General features: G+C 52.3%; 1 protein-coding gene across 1 annotated transcript in view; it reads right to left on the bottom strand.

The window, feature by feature from the left end:
* CD9 (CD9 molecule) overlaps nt 1-16,532 on the bottom strand; it is a 37,627-nt gene extending 21,095 nt beyond the window's left edge. Inside the window, exon 1 of the mRNA XM_002752244.7 lies at nt 16,365-16,532. Within this exon, the coding sequence (XP_002752290.2) occupies nt 16,365-16,430 (66 nt within the window). The 5' untranslated portion in view covers nt 16,431-16,532. The remainder of the gene's footprint in view (nt 1-16,364) is intronic.
* Nucleotides 16,533-16,964: the final 432 nt, after the last annotated feature.

The following is a 16,964-nucleotide window of genomic DNA, read 5'->3' as shown; positions in this document are numbered from 1 at the left end:
GAGCTCAAGCAATCCACCTGCCTCAGCCTCCCAAAGTACTGGGATGGCAGGCATGAGCCACTGCACTTGGCCTACCAAGGGGATTTCTGAATATGCACCTGCCTCGGCTATCCCAGGGGACTCTGTGCTCCCAGGGATTCTACTGCATGCCTCTGTTGAGAATGACTGCACTGTGACGGGTATAAACTTGAGCTCTAATTCTGGCACTGCTATCTGGGAGCTCTCTGACACTACACACTTTCCTCAGCTTCTCTGAACATCACAGTCTTCATTGTAAAAAAATATATATAGTTTGATTCCTGTCCTGCCTTCAACATGGATTGGAGGTGAGAATTAAAATAATGGATGTACACAAGTGTTACGGCCAGCCGGATTCCACAGGGGGAAAATGACAATGATAATAAACCTGAGAAGGACGTGAGGTGACAGTGGGGCAATTCAGGGGCCTTCTGTGGACAGCTGTTGTGTCCTCCTGTGATCGGAGAAGGCGGCTGGGTGGCAGCGGGGGAATTTAGGACACTGGGGTTCTGTTTTCTGGTTTCTGTGAGAGTCTGTGTGAGCTCTGAGTGGTGGAGGAAAATGGATAAATTTATCTGCTTCATACCCTCAAACTGCCATCCAGAGCTCCACTAAGACTGGATGGGAACGGCCAAAGAAAAGTGGGGAAGGAAGGTTAAAGGGAGGCTGCTGGCTCAGACTCCAGGCTTCTGTCCTTCCTCAGACTGCTTCTGTGGGCAAATTAACCCTGCTGAAAGGAGTTATTACAGCAGCAGATAACAGAGAGGGAAGGGATTTTCCTGGGTTGGGCAGGAAAGGAAACCTTGACCTCTTTATCACCCCTCTTCAGTAAGATGCTTGTCAGCCCTGGTTTTTGTTTTTGTAATGTACTAAACTTGAGAGACCATTAGTCATAGTTGTTCATGGCACCCAAGAAGTAACACACCAAATATTGAGGATGCAAGCTTCCCCCACCAGCATTTTTCCAGGCCCCCAAATATCAGTCACGCTTTAAGAAAGCCACAGAAGTGGAGATAGGCCCTCTGTGTTCGCAGACTTCAACATTTAAAAACAAGTCAGGCCACCCAGACCTGTGGGCTCTGGGCCTCACCCATCTCCATGGCAACCTTGGCTCACTACTGCATGCCAAGCCTTGGATGGGCTGATTCACTTCTCAAGAAGCTGGGCTGGGCAGTGCCAGCAAGAACAAACAGGATCCTGATGCCCACAGCCTCCTCTAACCCTCTCTGTGTCCCTCCCCCCGCCACCTCCAAATGAAGGCTGGGGCTGTTGTCTTTGGAAGGGCAAAGCCACTTGGGCAGGACTAGAAGCCTAAGGATGCTCTTATCCAGTAAACACCAGGGACAAGAAAACCAAACTCCGCTATAGTCAGCAGAAAAAACCACCACGCCTTGTTCTCCTTAAGCATCAAGTAAACTACTGTAATAGTTCATGGTGGACTTTCTAGACGACAACAGGGCATATTACTAACTTTAGTTTTACTAGAGCCAAGTAGAAAAGCCCTGGAGATCACAGCCCTAGAGAACCTAAGCTCCCTTTTGTGAGAACTTCCCATTGTCCTCCTGGAAAAGCAGTGGCTACTTGGTCACTCTGTGAGCCCATGGTCAAAATAATGCACAATTTTCAGCAGGGGACAGGTGGCTTAATAGAAAGAATAATGAGCTGTCACCTGCACAGCTGCACCACCCAGGGCCTGGTTCTATGGGGTGGGCATCAGAATCATCTGGAGAAATACTTTGGCAAGTTGGTCAGGTGCATTCTGGGGGGCCATCTCTTTCTCTCTTTTCTTTTTGAGACAGAGGCTTGCTCTGTCACCAGGCTGGAGTGCAGTGGCACTATCTCACTGCAACCTCCACCTCCCGGGTTCAAGCAATTCCCCTGGCTCAGCCTCCTAGGTAGCTGGGACTACAGGAGTGTACCACCATGTCTGGCTAATTTTTTTTTTGTATTTTAGTAGAGACAGGAGTTCACCATGTTGGCCAGGATGGTCTCGATCTGCTGACCTCGTGACCGCCTGTCTAGGCCTCTCAAAGTGCTGGATTACAGGTGGGAGCCACGGCCCCTGGCCCATCTCTTCTTTCTAGACAACTTCTGCTCTTGTGGCTTCTACCGAGCTACAGTCTTAAGGCAGTGCTCAAATCTTCAGAAATTCTTATCTTCAAAGGCAACTCAGGAAACTCTTCTCTATGCCAGCCCAGCTGCTCTCAAAGTGACCCCAGACAAACAGCAGGATCACCCAGAAACCTGGACATGCAAATTCACAGTTCCCTACTAGACATATTCAGTGAAACTGGGCTCAGAGCAGCTCTTGGAATGCTACAGATTATTTAGAATTTGTCTAGCACATTCTAAAGAGCTGGGACTGGGCCAGCACTCCGTTTTCAAACACCTCCCCAGGTGACTCTCATGCACGCTCAAGTTTAAGAGCCGCTGCTCTATCGCTGGGCGTGGTGGCATGCGCCTGTAGTTCCAGCTACTCGGGAGGTTGAGGCAGAGAATCGCTTGAACCCTGGAGGCAGAGGTTGCAGTGAGCCAAGATCGCGCCAGTGGGGGCTAAAATGCTCTAACCAGCACTGTGAAGCCATGGGGAGCGCCCCTGGGGTCACCTTGGAACTGCGGCATTATGACCACTAAGGGTGAGGATGCAGACAGGTGGAAAGGAAGGAAGAGGTAAGAAAGGAGAGATACTGACTGGACAACTGCCGTGCTGAACCCGCTGAGCCAGGAGGTCACGGTAAAGGAGTCAAGTTGGAACCTGAAATGTGGCTCCCAGATGCACATCCACCAGCCAGGCCCTGCCTGCGTGAACCCTCCTCTGGTAACAGGCCCTAATGACTCACTGGGCCCGTGAGAGGTTCCCACAGCCCGCAGCAGGGCACTCCTGATAAGAACCTCCCCCTGAATTCTGCAGCCGCTGTGCTCCCCAGGCCAGCCCGCTTTATGCATGAGACTGGACTTTTCCTCAAACCACCCCAAACTCTAGAAAAACAATTTCTTAAAAGAATACACTCAGGCCAGGTGTGGTGCCTCATGCCTGTAATCCCAGCACTTTGGGAGGCAGAGACAGGCGGTCATGAGGTCAGGAGATTGAGACCATCCTGGCCAACGTGGTGAAACCCTGTCTCTACGAAAATACAAAAAAACATTAAGTCAGTTTTGGACTTAATGGAATTCCATGCCTGGAATTCCAGCTACTCGGGAGGCTGTGGCAGGAGAATTCCTTGAACCCAGGAGGCGGAGGTTGCAGTGAGCCGAGGTCGCACCACTGCACTCCAGCCTGGCAACAGATTGAGACTCCATGTCGGTGGGGTGAGGGGGAAAGAAAACACTCAGAGGCTGATGGTCAGGCCTGTAATCCTAGCACTACTTTGGGAGGCTGAGGTGGCGGACTGCTTGAGCTCAGGAGTTGGAGATCAGCCTGGGCAACATGGTGAAGCCCCGTCTCTAATAAAAAATACAAAAAATTAGGTGGGCATGGTGGCACACGCCTGTAGTTCCAGCTACTTGGGGAGCTAAGGCAGGAGGATGGCTGAAATCCAGGAGGTCGAGGCTGCAGTGAGCTGAGATTGCACCACTGCACTCCAGTCTGGGTGACAAAGTGAGACCCTGGAGGCTGACAGTGAAGTTGCAGGTTCTCTAGCTTAGGGAAAATAACACATAGTAGCAATTTAACAGTAGGAGTTACTATGTACAAGGACCCACAGCCCTACCACACATTACAGGAGGTGGTTTATGTAGAGTCTCTCACTGAATCCTCTTATCACCCTCATTTTAGGGATGAATCAGGCTCAGAGGTTTTAAGCAACTCCCTCGAAAAGACACAGCCAGGAAGAGGCAGAGCTCAAACAGAACCAGGCCCAGGCCCTCAGAGACAACTCGAAGCTGTGCTCTTCTCAATGGGTGCTGCTTCCTCGCTGGCCCGGGCGTGACCAGGATGGATGAAAATCCCTGAGAACTTTTTTTGGGGGTCAAGTTGGGAGGCTTGCACATGTTGAATTTGGGAAAATGCTTAAACCTTAACCTGGTGACATGGTTTCCCTGCCTGTTGCAGCCTGACGACAGATGCTTTCGATTCAGGGGGTTGACCCCAGCCTAGGCAGGGGCCAAGAGGGAGGAAGGGAGGGCGCCAACCACTAGCTTTCTCCTTCGGGTTCTTTCCTCTCTCCCTCTGTTGAGGCTGGGAGAGGTGGTCCAGGAAGCTGCACCCTCAGGCACTACCTTCCTTCCACTTCCTACCCCCAGTGTCCACACAAGCAATGGTGACTGTGGCTTTGCATCTCTTTGGGACCTGGTTTCTGGGTGTGGGTGTTCTAGCTGTCCAGAAAATTCTAGGTATGAAGAATCAGCTTCCTTTTGGGAGGCACAAGGAGTGAATTGAAGAGAAGTGCTGAGGCCTCCCTTCTCGGTGTGGATGTGAAATAGATTTTCCTTCAATCTCTATTGTAAATTAATTTCCAAGTTGAGCTCCACAAGGCGAGTCTCTGCCAATGGGGCGTTCTTACAGGTGTTTCCAGCAAAGTGCAAAACTGATCCCCCTCTTTATCCATCTTTCTCAAACTGGGAAAGTCTCAGGAACAAGTGTTTTATAGACAAATGGAAAGATAAGCCCTCCAATTCGTGTTTAAGAGGGAGAAAGACTAGAGGTAAATTTCAGCTTTGAGTGATCTTGTGTGATGTGGTTTCATGAACTGAAGCAAGAAGGCATGGATGAATGTGAACATTTAGACAACTTCACTCTGTGAGAATTTTATCAAGAGGGTACCAGTTAGAGCAACTACAGCAACAGCAGCAGAAGCTAACACAGGAGCTCTGCCCGTGAGCCAGGCCCATGTAATAGCTTTACATTAAATATCCCATCAGTCCCAGTAACAACTGTAAGACACTGGTTGTATTATTACCTTCATTACACAGATAAGGAAAGTAAGGCTTATGCAGTCACTAATTTGCTGTCCCTCCACAGGAATCAGCGTTTCTAACGAGACAACTTCCTGTCCACTGCTGGCCCACTTCCCCCAACTCCAGCAATGTCCCTGGGTCATAAATGGCCCCTGCTATTATAAGTCGCTCTTTTACACCATCAGGTGCAGGCTGGGGAGAGGAGTCCACACGCACACTGAAACCCAGCATTCCATGACAAGCCAGGTCCCTGGGGAGGCCAACTTCTGCCTTTTGTGGCCATTTAGTGCTCTAGATACTTGGAAGATTACGGTACCTACCGCACAACCCATAAAATTCAACGTAAAAAAAAAGTCAAACTTATAAAGCTCAAAAAAGTGCCTATTTCCTTGGATTCCTTGAGCTACCTCCATTATTGGTGCCCTAAGCACATGCTTAGCCTGCCTGCTGACTGTGTGGTCTCCCTTTCCAGGGGTGCTAGTGCAGCTGGGGGCCTGCTGGGTGGAAGGGTCAAGGTGGTCCTAGACAGCTACAGCCTGGAGGTGCCACCACCTTGCTATGCCTGGCTCAGTTGTGTGTAAATATTTGAGCCTAGCCTCAGGCTGGTGCAGGATTACTTTACAGGAGAACATTCCCTATGGGAGCAACAGTAACGCAATGCATGAGAGGTTCCCCAGGGAGGAGACTGGAATGACACTCTAAGGCTCTGCTGCCCCTTCTGATTCTTAGTGGGCTGCCTTAGAGCCCGAGAGCTAGTTAGATCATCCCTGTGAGAGATGAAGCAACAGGCTCCGAGAGGTAAAGTAACTTGCCCATGGTCACAGCGCAGGCACGAGTGACCCAGCTGTCAGCACTCTTCCTCTGTCCTATACACAGTACATGCCATGCAGAGATCAGCTACTTGCTGGCCTGTCTCCTCCCTGACAGAAGGGAGCTTGGTCCCCTCTCCAGGGTGTGGCAGAGGATGGAGAAATCCATAAGCTTTTTGTCAGCATACCTTTCTGCAAATTAGGCACTGCCTGGTCTGAACAAGTTCAAGAGTTGAGAAGTGCTCCCTTTCAACAACAGCCAGCATCACTTAAAAACCTGGAGTCCTTCCTCTGCCATGGAGAGGAGAAAAGCTTCAGTGAAGTGTGCCGGCGTTGGGATGTTGGGGCTGATTGGGAAGGAGGCCCCGGCCCAAGGTAACCTCTTTCTAAACAAGAAATCCCATTTCAAGTTTCCACTGCTTGCTTGCCAGACACATAGCATACGCCAGCCAGCCCGTAAATGCCTTTTCCGCTGAAAGCAGGCATTCTGATCTTAACCAAAATCATCTGATGTGGGGGATTGTTTTGGATGTTTGCTTTCAATTCCAGAATACCACACATTTGTTTTCCATTGTGTGTGCCTCACCGAGCTGTCTGGCGGCGGCTGCACACACTCTTGCTGACACACTAGCCACTTGTAGCAGCTTGCTCTCAATTCCGTCTGCGGAGCTGGCCACCATGTGCATGTGTGGCCCTGAGTGGTGGGAGATGCTCCTTCCTTGACAGTTTCAAACAATGCCACGTGGTGCCCGAAGTGGCAGGGTTGGCCAAAAGCACTTCCGGGAATGGCCCTCCTCCTCCAACACAAGATCTTCCAAGCCCCAAACCAGCAAGGGAGGCCAAGGTCCCCAAACTACTGTCTAATCTATCACCTGCCCTACCCCTCTGCCAGAAGCTCCTTCTCCATATTAGGCCACCTAATTACTGGCAGAGAGCACTCAAACATTTGCTATCTATGTTCCACACCCTAAGCACTTCCCCAGAACTATGTAATTTTCACAGTAGGCCCACCGGCTAGGTAATATTATCTTCTGTTTTTTAGATGAGAAAACTAGGGCACAAAAGTTCAGTTGCTGAACTATCACATGGCAAGTAAGGGGCAGAGTTCGAACTTGAACCCAGAATGGTCTGACTGCCGAACCCAAATTCTCAATTATTTTGTTAAGCTGTTTGTGTTTTTGATCCATTGCTTCTATTCTGAAGCCAGAATTCTTTCCCTTTTGCCCATTCTCCCTCCAATTCATATCTAATCCTATTTCAAAAGTGGCATTTTCTATCTTTAAAGGCCCCAAGGGAGCCCATCTGCACAGGAAGTAAGGCAGCTTGCAGATGCCTGCCTCTTCCTCCTTGACAGCAAGGCACCTGGCAGTGGCCACCTGGGCTGAAGATGCCACCTACACCTGGTCTTGCTCGGGAAGAGGGGGGCGGTGCTCCATGAACAGAGTCTGAAAACAGGGGGTGCTTCCTCTCCCTGGCCTTTGGCCTGAGAGTTCCAGCCACATCTTTGGTTCCACTGGCTGGAGAGTCAGCATGCACAGAGGCAGTGTTCTGGGAAAGGACTCTCCAGGGCAACTCGCATGCCCTCCTCTCCCCCTGGCTGCACTGCTGCAGCTGCCATTGGCACTGTGTCCACAGACGGGACCTCAGCCCATCCAGTGGCCATGGTCCTTCCAGCCCCAGGGTGGAAACCAGAGACTCTGCCCTTCCCCAGCACCGTCCTGCCAGCAAAGGGCAGAAGGAACAAGATGGCCTAAGTACAGGCCTCTGTGTTATATTCCTGAGCACGAGCTCTCAAGACATACCCCAGGGTCTGAGAGTGCCAGCTTCCCATGACAAAGAAGGCCTAAGTGTCCCTCCTCAGCCCGGAAGAGAATCTAATTTCTATTAGAAATGAGCAGTCCTGGCTGGGCATGGTGGCTCATGCCTGTAATCCCATCACTTTGGAAGGCTGAGGTGGGCAGATTGCCTGAGGTCAGGAGTTCGAGACCAGCCTGGTCAATATGACAAAAACCCATCTCTACTAAAAACACAACAATTAGCTGGGTGTGGTGGTGCATGCCTGTAATCCCAGCTACTTGGGAGGCTGAGGCATGAGAATTGCTTGAACCTGGGAGGTGGAGGTTACAGTGAGCCAAGATTGTGTCACTGCACTCCAGCCTGGGTGACAGAGCAAGACTCAGTCTCAAAAAATAAAAATAAAAAAAGAAATGAGCAGTCTGTGTCTCTAAAGGGTCATGTGTCTTAGGAAGCCAGGGCTACAATTTGACTGGAATGGAGGAGAGGAGAGTAAGAAGAGATTTTCCCAGGCTTGTAGACAGGAAGCTTTAAAGCATCTGAGCTTAACAGTAATAGATTTAATTCCACAGCCACACGTTGCGAGAAAGGTGTTTACATTGTCCCACAGGGAGCAGGAGGAATATGTCTCAGTGGGAAGGGCCTCCTGTCTCTAGGAATGGGGCTGCTGAAGGAGGTATGGATGACTCCCCACCCAGAAAACATCCAGTGGAGTTGGGCACGAATCCGAGGTGTGCATGTACACTGTACACTGCAATTGCCCACCTAGAAGGGAAGATGTGATGTGGATTCAAACACCAGACTTTTATTGATTTGAAAAGCTATGATGAGGCCGGGCATGGTGGCTCACGCCTATAATCCCAGCACTTTGGGAGGCCAAGGCGGGCAGATCACCTGAGGTCAGGAGTTCGACACCAGCCTGGCCAACATGATGAAACCCCATCTCTACTAAAAATACAAAAATGAGCCAGGTGTGGTGGTGCATGCCTATAGCCCCAGCTACTCGGGAGGCTGAGGCAGGAGAATTGCTTGAACCTGGGAGGTGGAGGTTGTATGAGCTGAGATTAGGCCACTTCACTCCGGCCTGGGTGACTGACAGAGTAAGACTCCTCGTGGGGGGGGAAAAAAAAGCAACGATGAGTTCACAAATAGTATGATTTTGATGATCTTTTCATTTAGAGTTTTAATAAATCAGTACACTGTATTATCATACTATAGACTTAATTAACGTAGATGTAAAGGAAATTAAAATCCTAGAAGTAGGTTTTTGAATCAATAAATTCATAACTAATAAAACTGCCTGATGAACTTTATGGTATTTTCAGCCTCAGTCAAGGATTTTCTCCTATGACCCATGCATCGCGTTGTTTCTGCACTCGGATAATAACACGCAGCTCAGACTGGGAGTGTCAGCCAGGGACTGGCGCCTGAAGCTGTGAAGCTCAGTTCCAAGGCGGGGGCCTGGCAGGAGCCACCAGCTGCTTAGCCCTGTCCAGAGCTGTGCACTGGGTAAGCTTTGAAGCGTTACTTTTTTAACAAGAGCCACCATTTCTTCCCTTGGGCACAATGCCTGGCACGAGGATTGAACAGGACGGGCCCTAAGACCCAGGTTTCTGATTCTTCTCCAAGTCAGGACTCCCCAAGTCCCTCCCAAGAAGGGACTCCAAGTCCCTTCTCTACCAGGGACCTCCTCTGGAATCACGTGAATCCGGGGCCTCTCCAAGCCAGGCTGCTTTGCCTTTCCCAGTTACTCAGCCAGGCTGCTTCTCCACTCCGCAGGAGTCCAGAGCCCCAAACAATCCCTCCTGAGAATTTCTCCTTTCTGAAAGTCCTCAGAGGACAAGCAGGCTGGGCCCAGCCTTCCTGCCTGCATTTGGAGGCAAGGAGAAGAGAGACAGACCTCCACTCTTCCTGAACAAAGACGAAGCACCCGACCTATGGAGAAAGCTAAGCCAAGAGGCCCAGCCTGGCCGGAAGATCACAAAGTTGCGTTTTTCCCGTGGACCAGAAATACAGAGCACTCACTAAATCAACCGAGTCAAAAACGCTCCTTGGGCGGTGATTAAGCTGAGAGTCAGAGGGACGGGTGGGAGGCCAGCTGTCCCATCTGGGCTGATCACTAGGGAATTGAGGGTTTCCAATGCATTTCATAAAGTCCCCTATCATGCCCCCAGGCAGCCCCCAGGGAACGGTGAGGCAACCTGCGTCTTATGGCAGAAATATGGGACTCGGGACAGAGCAGGGTTTGTCTGGAAACCGACAGAGGAAAACCAATATGGGGCATTTACAGCATGAGGTCAGGCTGGGCGTGGTGGCTCACATTTATGATCCCAGGGCTTTGGGAGTCTGAGGCTGGAGGACTGCTTGAGCCCAGTAGTTCAAGACCAGTTTGGGCAACACAGACTCACTCTAGAAAAAAGTTAGCCGGGTATAGTGGTGTGTGCTGTAGTCCCAGTCACTTGAGAGCCTGAAGCCAGGACTGTGTAAGCCCAGGAGTCTGAGGCTGCAATGAGCTATGATGGTGCCACTGTACTCCAGACTGGGCAACAGAGGAAAAAAATAAAAGAAAATGAAAAGATGCCCATGGGCCTCCAGCAAGAGATGTAACTCAGTAGGAGGCAGGTCCTACTGAGTCTCAGGAATTCCCTAGAAAGGTTAAGATGTAATATTCTAGGATGACAGCATATAGTACGTAAAAACTATCCACAACGAAGTATTTTGGGGGGGGGGGCTGGAGGGAAGGAAATTACAGGATAGATGTAATCATTGTGAAATTATCTCATCTGGGGACAGGATGTTGCTTTCTACACTTGACGGAAAACAAGAATGTCCCTGGACAAGCATGACTTTTTCCATGGAATAAAATAGGCAAGTAATCTGCAGTCAGGCCTTAAAACATAAATCTAAGAAAAGTAGTCCAGGCGAGGTAGCTCACTCCTGTAATCCCAGCATTTTGGGAGGCCAAGGCTGGCAGATCGCTTGAGCCTAGGAGCTTGAGACCAGCCTGGGCAACATAGTGAGCTCCTGCCTCTATAAAACAATTTAAAAATTAGCTGGGTGTAGTACATGCCTGTAGTCCCAGCTACTCAGGAGGCTGAGGTGGGAGGATCACCTGAGTCTGGGAGGTTGAGGCTGCAGTGAGCCATGATTGTACCAATGCACAGAGGTGAAAGAGTGAGCACCATCCCCCCCCCGCCCCGCCAAAAAGAAAAGGAAATGTACAAAGACTAGCCCCCTGCCTCCACCCCCTGCACTTTTTTCTGTCTTCTGAATTTCCTTCCTAGTTGCTAAGGATTTTTCCTGCTCTCAGAGGGCATGGGTTTGACGGGCTCTCACCCAGATTTTCAGACTCTTATTGAAGTCGCTGCTCTTCCGTATGTACAGGGTAAAGCCTGTTTCTGCGAGGCTTTGGTTGAAAAGACCTGTGATGGATCCAAATAAAGTCCCGCTGACCCCAACCTGGGGGAAGGAGGAACACAGAACAGAAACATGGAGCTTCCTCCAACTTCGCCTGTCTCCTTTCCCTAGCTCCACATATGCTTCCAGTAGGACCACAGAAGCTGTGGCTGGGGTGACCTCAGGCCTCCTACCCTCACAGCCAGGCTTACCCAGGTGAGAACCACACCCGGGCAAGAACCGCCAAGGTCTGTGTTCTTTAGAAGAAAAGGCGCTTTTGTAAATCCAAGGTATTATTAAGTTCCAAACCCAACCCTGTAACTAAGTCCAAAAGCTACAACTCCTTATAAAATGAACAGAACAGGGGGAAAAAAAAACAGACAAAACAAATACGGGACCGAAGCTGTGTGTCTAAGGGGGAGATTCCCAACCAGCACTCCTCCCGGAGGAAGGGGTGAGAAGGACGATTTGTGAGCCCAGCAGCCGCAGAAGGCTCCTCTAGAGTCAGTGCTGGCAAGGCCGTAGAGAGGGCTGCTTATCAAAGCACTCGCTAATTCGGGCCGGAGCCAGTAACTGCTTCCTCACGGCACAACAGAGCAGGGTCTGGAAGGTGCTGTGGGCACATTGAAAAGAAAGGGGTAGAGAACGTGAGTGTGAGTGTGAGTGTGTGTGTGTGTGTGTGTGTGTGTGTGTGTGTGCAGAGGAATCCTCACCAAAATAAAAAAAAAAAGTTTGGGTCTTTGTTGTTTGTACCACTGTGGGGGCTGGGAAGAAACCATCAAGATTCTGGGCAAAGGATGCAGATACCTGGCCTCAGCTCACCTCTCCCTGGGCCTGCCAGCTTCACCCCAGTGCAGGCTGTCTGGGCGCTGGAGGTAGGAGCCATTTTATGCAATGGCCCCAGCAACTTGCTTCTGAGGTTTGAAAAGGGGAGCCATGGGGAGGGGCTTTTGCTGCTGCCACCCCACTTGTCCACACCCTGCCCAGAGCCAGAATCCTGATTCTTAGGGTTTCTCTAACATGCAATTTTATTTTCAGAGCGGGACCTCCCCGCAGTCAACTGAGTGGTAGCAACCCATGAAATGGAGGCAGGGTTTTGACGCACAGAACAAAGTTGGCACTGATACCGGAAGAGGCTGGGAGGCAGGTGTGTGAATTGGGAGTATCCTCCTGGCCACACCTGCGGTTTAGACTTCCACACTTCTTACAGAACTGTTCCCACCCTCCCCAGGGCCCCAATCTACTCTCCACTAGTGAACAGCAATAGCTACTGTTGGAAGATGCATCTAGTGCAATCTACTATGCTAAGTGCACCACACACACTCCCCATTTAACTCTCACGGCAACGCTGCGGGGCAGGCCCCAGCACCCTCTGGTGACGGGACACAGAACCCAGAGCTGCTGCTTTGATCACTAGGCTAAGTACTGAGGCATACCGCCAAGGAACACAGAACCTCCTAACAGAGAGATAGCACCCAGGGTGAGGAGAGGGAACCGAGACGTCACAGGACAGAGACGCGCCAGCCAAGCTCTTGCTCCAGAGGTAAAGGTCAAGAAAAGCCTCGTATCCAACTCCCATTTCCAACTCCTGACTTGTATTTTGTTTATTATTATTATTTATAGACTTAGGGAGTACAAATGTGTTTTGTTACATGGATATATTGCATAGTGGTGAAGTCTGGGCTTTTGGTGGAACCATCACCAACGCAGTGTACGTTGTACCCAATATCGGCTCCGATTTTGGGTTGTGTAGGAAAGTCCTATGCTGTGGGTGGTGTGTGTAGGGGTGTTGGCTTCATAGACTGAGCTTGAAAGGACCTTTTGAGAACATTTGTTCCAAGTCATTGTTTTACAGATGAGGAAACTGTGGTTTACAGCACAGAAGTGACCAGCCCAAGGTTTCAAAGTGAGTTGAAGACAGAGCTGGGCTCACACCCAGGTCTCTGAATTCCCAGTTTAGGTCTCTGGGTGTTTCACGCCACTTCGCCTAGGTCCAGGAGATACCGTTTCTTGGGAGAGACCTCCCCGACCTGCACTGCTATTTCCATCAGGGAGCAAGGGGTGAGAGACAGCGAGCAAAGGGGCTGAGGGAGGTGGGGAGGGGACTGGGCTCTCTCAGAATAGCCAACCCTTTCTCTCTTTTGCCCTAAGGAGTTCTTTCCCTTGTCTGACCAGAAAGAGGGCAGACATCCAAGCATCAGATTCAGGGGAATAGAATGGGAAAGACATCTGCCTGGACTGGGCCTAACCCTGGCTCCCCGTTTTCCGCCAGAGAAATACTTGTGTTGTCTACCACGTGGACATCAGTAAGATGTTTTATGGGGGGTGGGCGGGTGGGCAGGGAGGTCTGAAGCAAATGTAGAAACAACCAAAATAGAGCCAAGAGGGCTGGTTCTGGAGGCGGCGGGAGAACAGACTGATTAGCTGGTTTGGCTGTGGTCAGACGCCTGACCTGGGGTGGGCAGGCTGCACAGACTTGGCTGTCAGGGAGTGACCCACAGGGATGCCATCAGGCCAGGGAAGTGGCACAGAACCCCAGAACATCCTACTCCACTGAGGCTGGCCTCTCTCCGGATCCTGGCTGGACACCCCCTCTCGGCATCCTCTGTGTAAGGTGCTGGTGGACCCTAGCCTCACAATGCCTGCTTTTCAAGGCCCACATCACGTTTCAAATGCCAAGTTTATAAATGCCTGATCTCAAGGAGAAACGGAAGTGGTGACAACATAATCACCAAGCAGTTCCCTTGGGTTACAGCTTCCCTTAAGAGAATTTCAGGTGCTTCATCCCACCCTTCTCCCATTCCCACTCAGCAGCCAAACCCAGTTGGGTAAGGTAATCCACTTCTGAGACCACCCTGCCCCATCACTTTGGAAAAGTCACCTAACCTCTCTGGAGAGTGGTTTCCTGATCGACAGCACAGGGACAACGCTTCCTGCTCTTGGCTACATCACAGGACTAGAACAGGAAAGAACTCTGAAGACTAAGACTGCAGAAGTAGACTCACAACAGCTTTTCATTACATTGTTTCCTAGGGGATGAGGGCTTCACCTCCATAGGCTCCCAGATACAGGACAAATGAACAATAATTCAGGAAAGCACAGCTACTGCCCACCTTCCTGCCTCTGATGAAGATGGAAGAGGACAGAAGTAAAGTAGGCGGCCCAGGGGTTGTACTACTGGCTCTGTGATCCGGGTTAAATCACCCAGTCTCTCTTCCTCTGCTGCCTCACTATGCATAAGAGGGCTGGACTGCACGATCTCCAGAGTCATTCCAAACATATCCAGTGTGAGTGATTTCTGTTTCAGACTCCATAACTCACCAGCTGTACCTACGCCAGGGCTGGGGGCGGGGGGTTCTGAATACAAATAGGGTGGCAGGCTGGGGACAGTATGGACAGATTGCAGGCCAGCAGGCCACAGACAGAGCAGATACCAGGTGGCCCTAGGAGCCTTGCCTCAGCTTCCTGCATAAGCCATGGGGCAGATGGGGGGAGGGAGGCACACTGTGGCCGTCTGTGTTTCCCTACAGCCCCAAACCTCGATGCAGTCTAGGCAGACAGCTGAGGACTAATCAACACACCGGCAGGAGAGACTGTACCAGGGAGGGGAGAGGAAAACTCCCAAAGGTCCAGGGTGGGTGAGGCCAGCTGCCTTCCCACATAGTTCTCTGCTACCAGGGATTGACAAGAGGAAGAAGCTAAGCCTGGCACCTGGCTGGCTGCTGGGGTGGGTGGCAGCACAGGAGGGGGTGCCCACTGCAAGCAGGGTCTCCTTAAAGCAAGTCAACGGTTGGAGCAGACCTGTGTGCTGTCCTCACTAGGGTATGTGTTGGGTATGGTGACTGATGAACCAGGGCAGGCCACTCTTTGCAAGTTAAACCACCCCTTCAGCTCCGGGGAGGAGTAAATCTTAGGACATTTGGTTATGGAGGCTCTGGGGACCTCAGTGACCAGCTCCAGGGGGAATAAGTGCACTTTTTTTCTTTTATTTTTCTTTTTGAGACAGGGCTCACTCTGTCACTCAGGCTAAGTATAGTGGTGCAGTCATGACTTACTGCAGCCTTGGCCTCCCAGGCTCAAAGATCCTCTCATCTCAGCCTCCTGAGTAGCTGGGATCACACGTGTGTGCCAACATGCCCAGCTAATTTTTGATTTTTTGTAGAGATGGGGGGGGGTCTCACTATGTTACCCAGGTTGGTCTTGAACCCTGGATGAAAGCGATCCTCCTGCCTCAGCCTCCCAACTTGCTGGGATTACAGGCATGAGCCACTGTGCCTGGCCAAATGCACTTTTTTGTTACAAGGCTCTGGTGGCATGCACCTGTTTCTACATCCATCTTGAGAGTGGCACAGACTACCTCTCTATACCCTTTCCTGCCTGCAGAGAGGCAAATATTGTCACATGTGTGTAGGGAATGTGGCTATAGAAACAAGGACACAAAGGTTTCCTATTCCTTGCTTCTGTCGCCTCTCTGCCTTTCCATTTGTAGACGCTAAGTGGCATGCAGCGGGTGTCCCTGGAACTCCCAGCCCCGCTGGCCTCTCGAGATGAACGTCCGCTCTGCGCCCTGCCTGGCCTTGGGTGGGCCGGTTGGGAGGGGAGGGGACGAGGTTGAGGCCCTCCCGGGAGGGCAGCCGGCTGGCACCTGATCTCTCCCGGAAATGCACACACAGGACTCATCCCACTAGAGGCGCAGATAGGCATCTGCCCGTCCTCTCCCCAACTCTCAGAGTTCTCTCCAGTGAAGATACTTATCGCCCTTGAAAGAAATCAAGACAAGCTAGTCTTTCAGGTAGCTTCTAGGGAGCTTGGCGCTCTCACGGCGGCTCAGAATCCTCCTGAGGGCGCGGGGGCCTGCGAGGTTCCTCCTCAAGGGCGGAGGGGCTCCTGACTCTGACTCAGGGACTGGGTCCAGGGGCCGCACCCGCCGCCGGGACACCCCTTACGCTCCTGTGTGAAAGTGAGAGCAGTTCTTGGCTGAGCTCTCGCCTCGCCCGCACCCTCCCTTTCTAGCGCCCCCTACCACCTGGGAGACCCCACCCGGCCACGAGACGCACTGCCCGCTACATCCTCCTTGGCCTAAGGAGGGGTGTCCCGCTTCTCCCAGCCTTCCCCTCTGGCACTCGGAGAGGCTTGGGCTGGGAGGAGACACACAGCCCGGCTCAAACCCTAGGCGAGCGATAAAGGGCTCAGGACCTGGCCGCACGCCCCTACTCAGGAGGGCCGAGCTCCCACACCCGCTGGGCGGTGATGAGCCCGCACCCGAATGCGCCCGTCCCGCCCGGCTCCGGACCCGGCCTTGGAGCCAACTGGCAGCCGCAGGGGCCTCTCTCTTCCCGCCCGGAGCCTGCCCGGTGCGGGCAGTGCCAGCTGCCGGCACCCGCGGCCAGTGTCCGGGGCCCGCCAACAGGTGGCCCCGGAGATGAGCGCGCGGCAGTCGCGCTCACTTACCCAGAAGATGAAGTTAAATCCGAAGAGCAGGTATTTGATGCACTTGGTGCCTCCTTTGACCGGCATGGTGAGGGCTAGCCTGGCCTGGGCCGAACGGGTGCGGGACTGGGTGGCGCGCGCAGCTGGAACGGGCGGGACCCGGCGCTGGACAGAGATGCAGGCGGCTGCGGGCTGGCCTCGGCTGCACTTTTTTAAAAAGTGCCACTCCTTAGGACGCTCGACCCGCTGCGGTGCGCATGTGCCGGGAAAAGCCGCCCCCACTCCCCCCGCCGGCCACGCCTCCCGCCCCCAGGCCACGCCCCTGCCGCACCCCGCCCCGCCCCCGCCCAGGTCCAGCGGGCCCCGGCCTCACCCGCCCCGCGGAGCCAGATCCTCTCCCCGCCTCCCTCACCCACAGCCCCGCCGAGTCGCCCTACCCACCACCCGCCACCCACTCCTCCTTCCAGCCGCCTTGGTCTTTTCAGCCGCCACTCCCTGCCACTTTCACCGGCCACTTTTGTGGAGGCCTCGCCCTTCCGGTTCCCCAGCGTTCGGTCTGGGCGCCGGGCCCGGCGCTTTACTTTGAGAGACTCTCCCCGGGTCGTATGTGCTAAAGGCCCC

This window comes from Callithrix jacchus, chromosome 9, assembly GCF_049354715.1.
Source record: "Callithrix jacchus isolate 240 chromosome 9, calJac240_pri, whole genome shotgun sequence".
In the NCBI taxonomy this organism is placed as follows: domain Eukaryota; kingdom Metazoa; phylum Chordata; class Mammalia; order Primates; family Cebidae; genus Callithrix; species Callithrix jacchus.
Note: the sequence above shows the minus strand (reverse complement) of the source record. Positions and strands in the feature narration are given on the sequence as shown.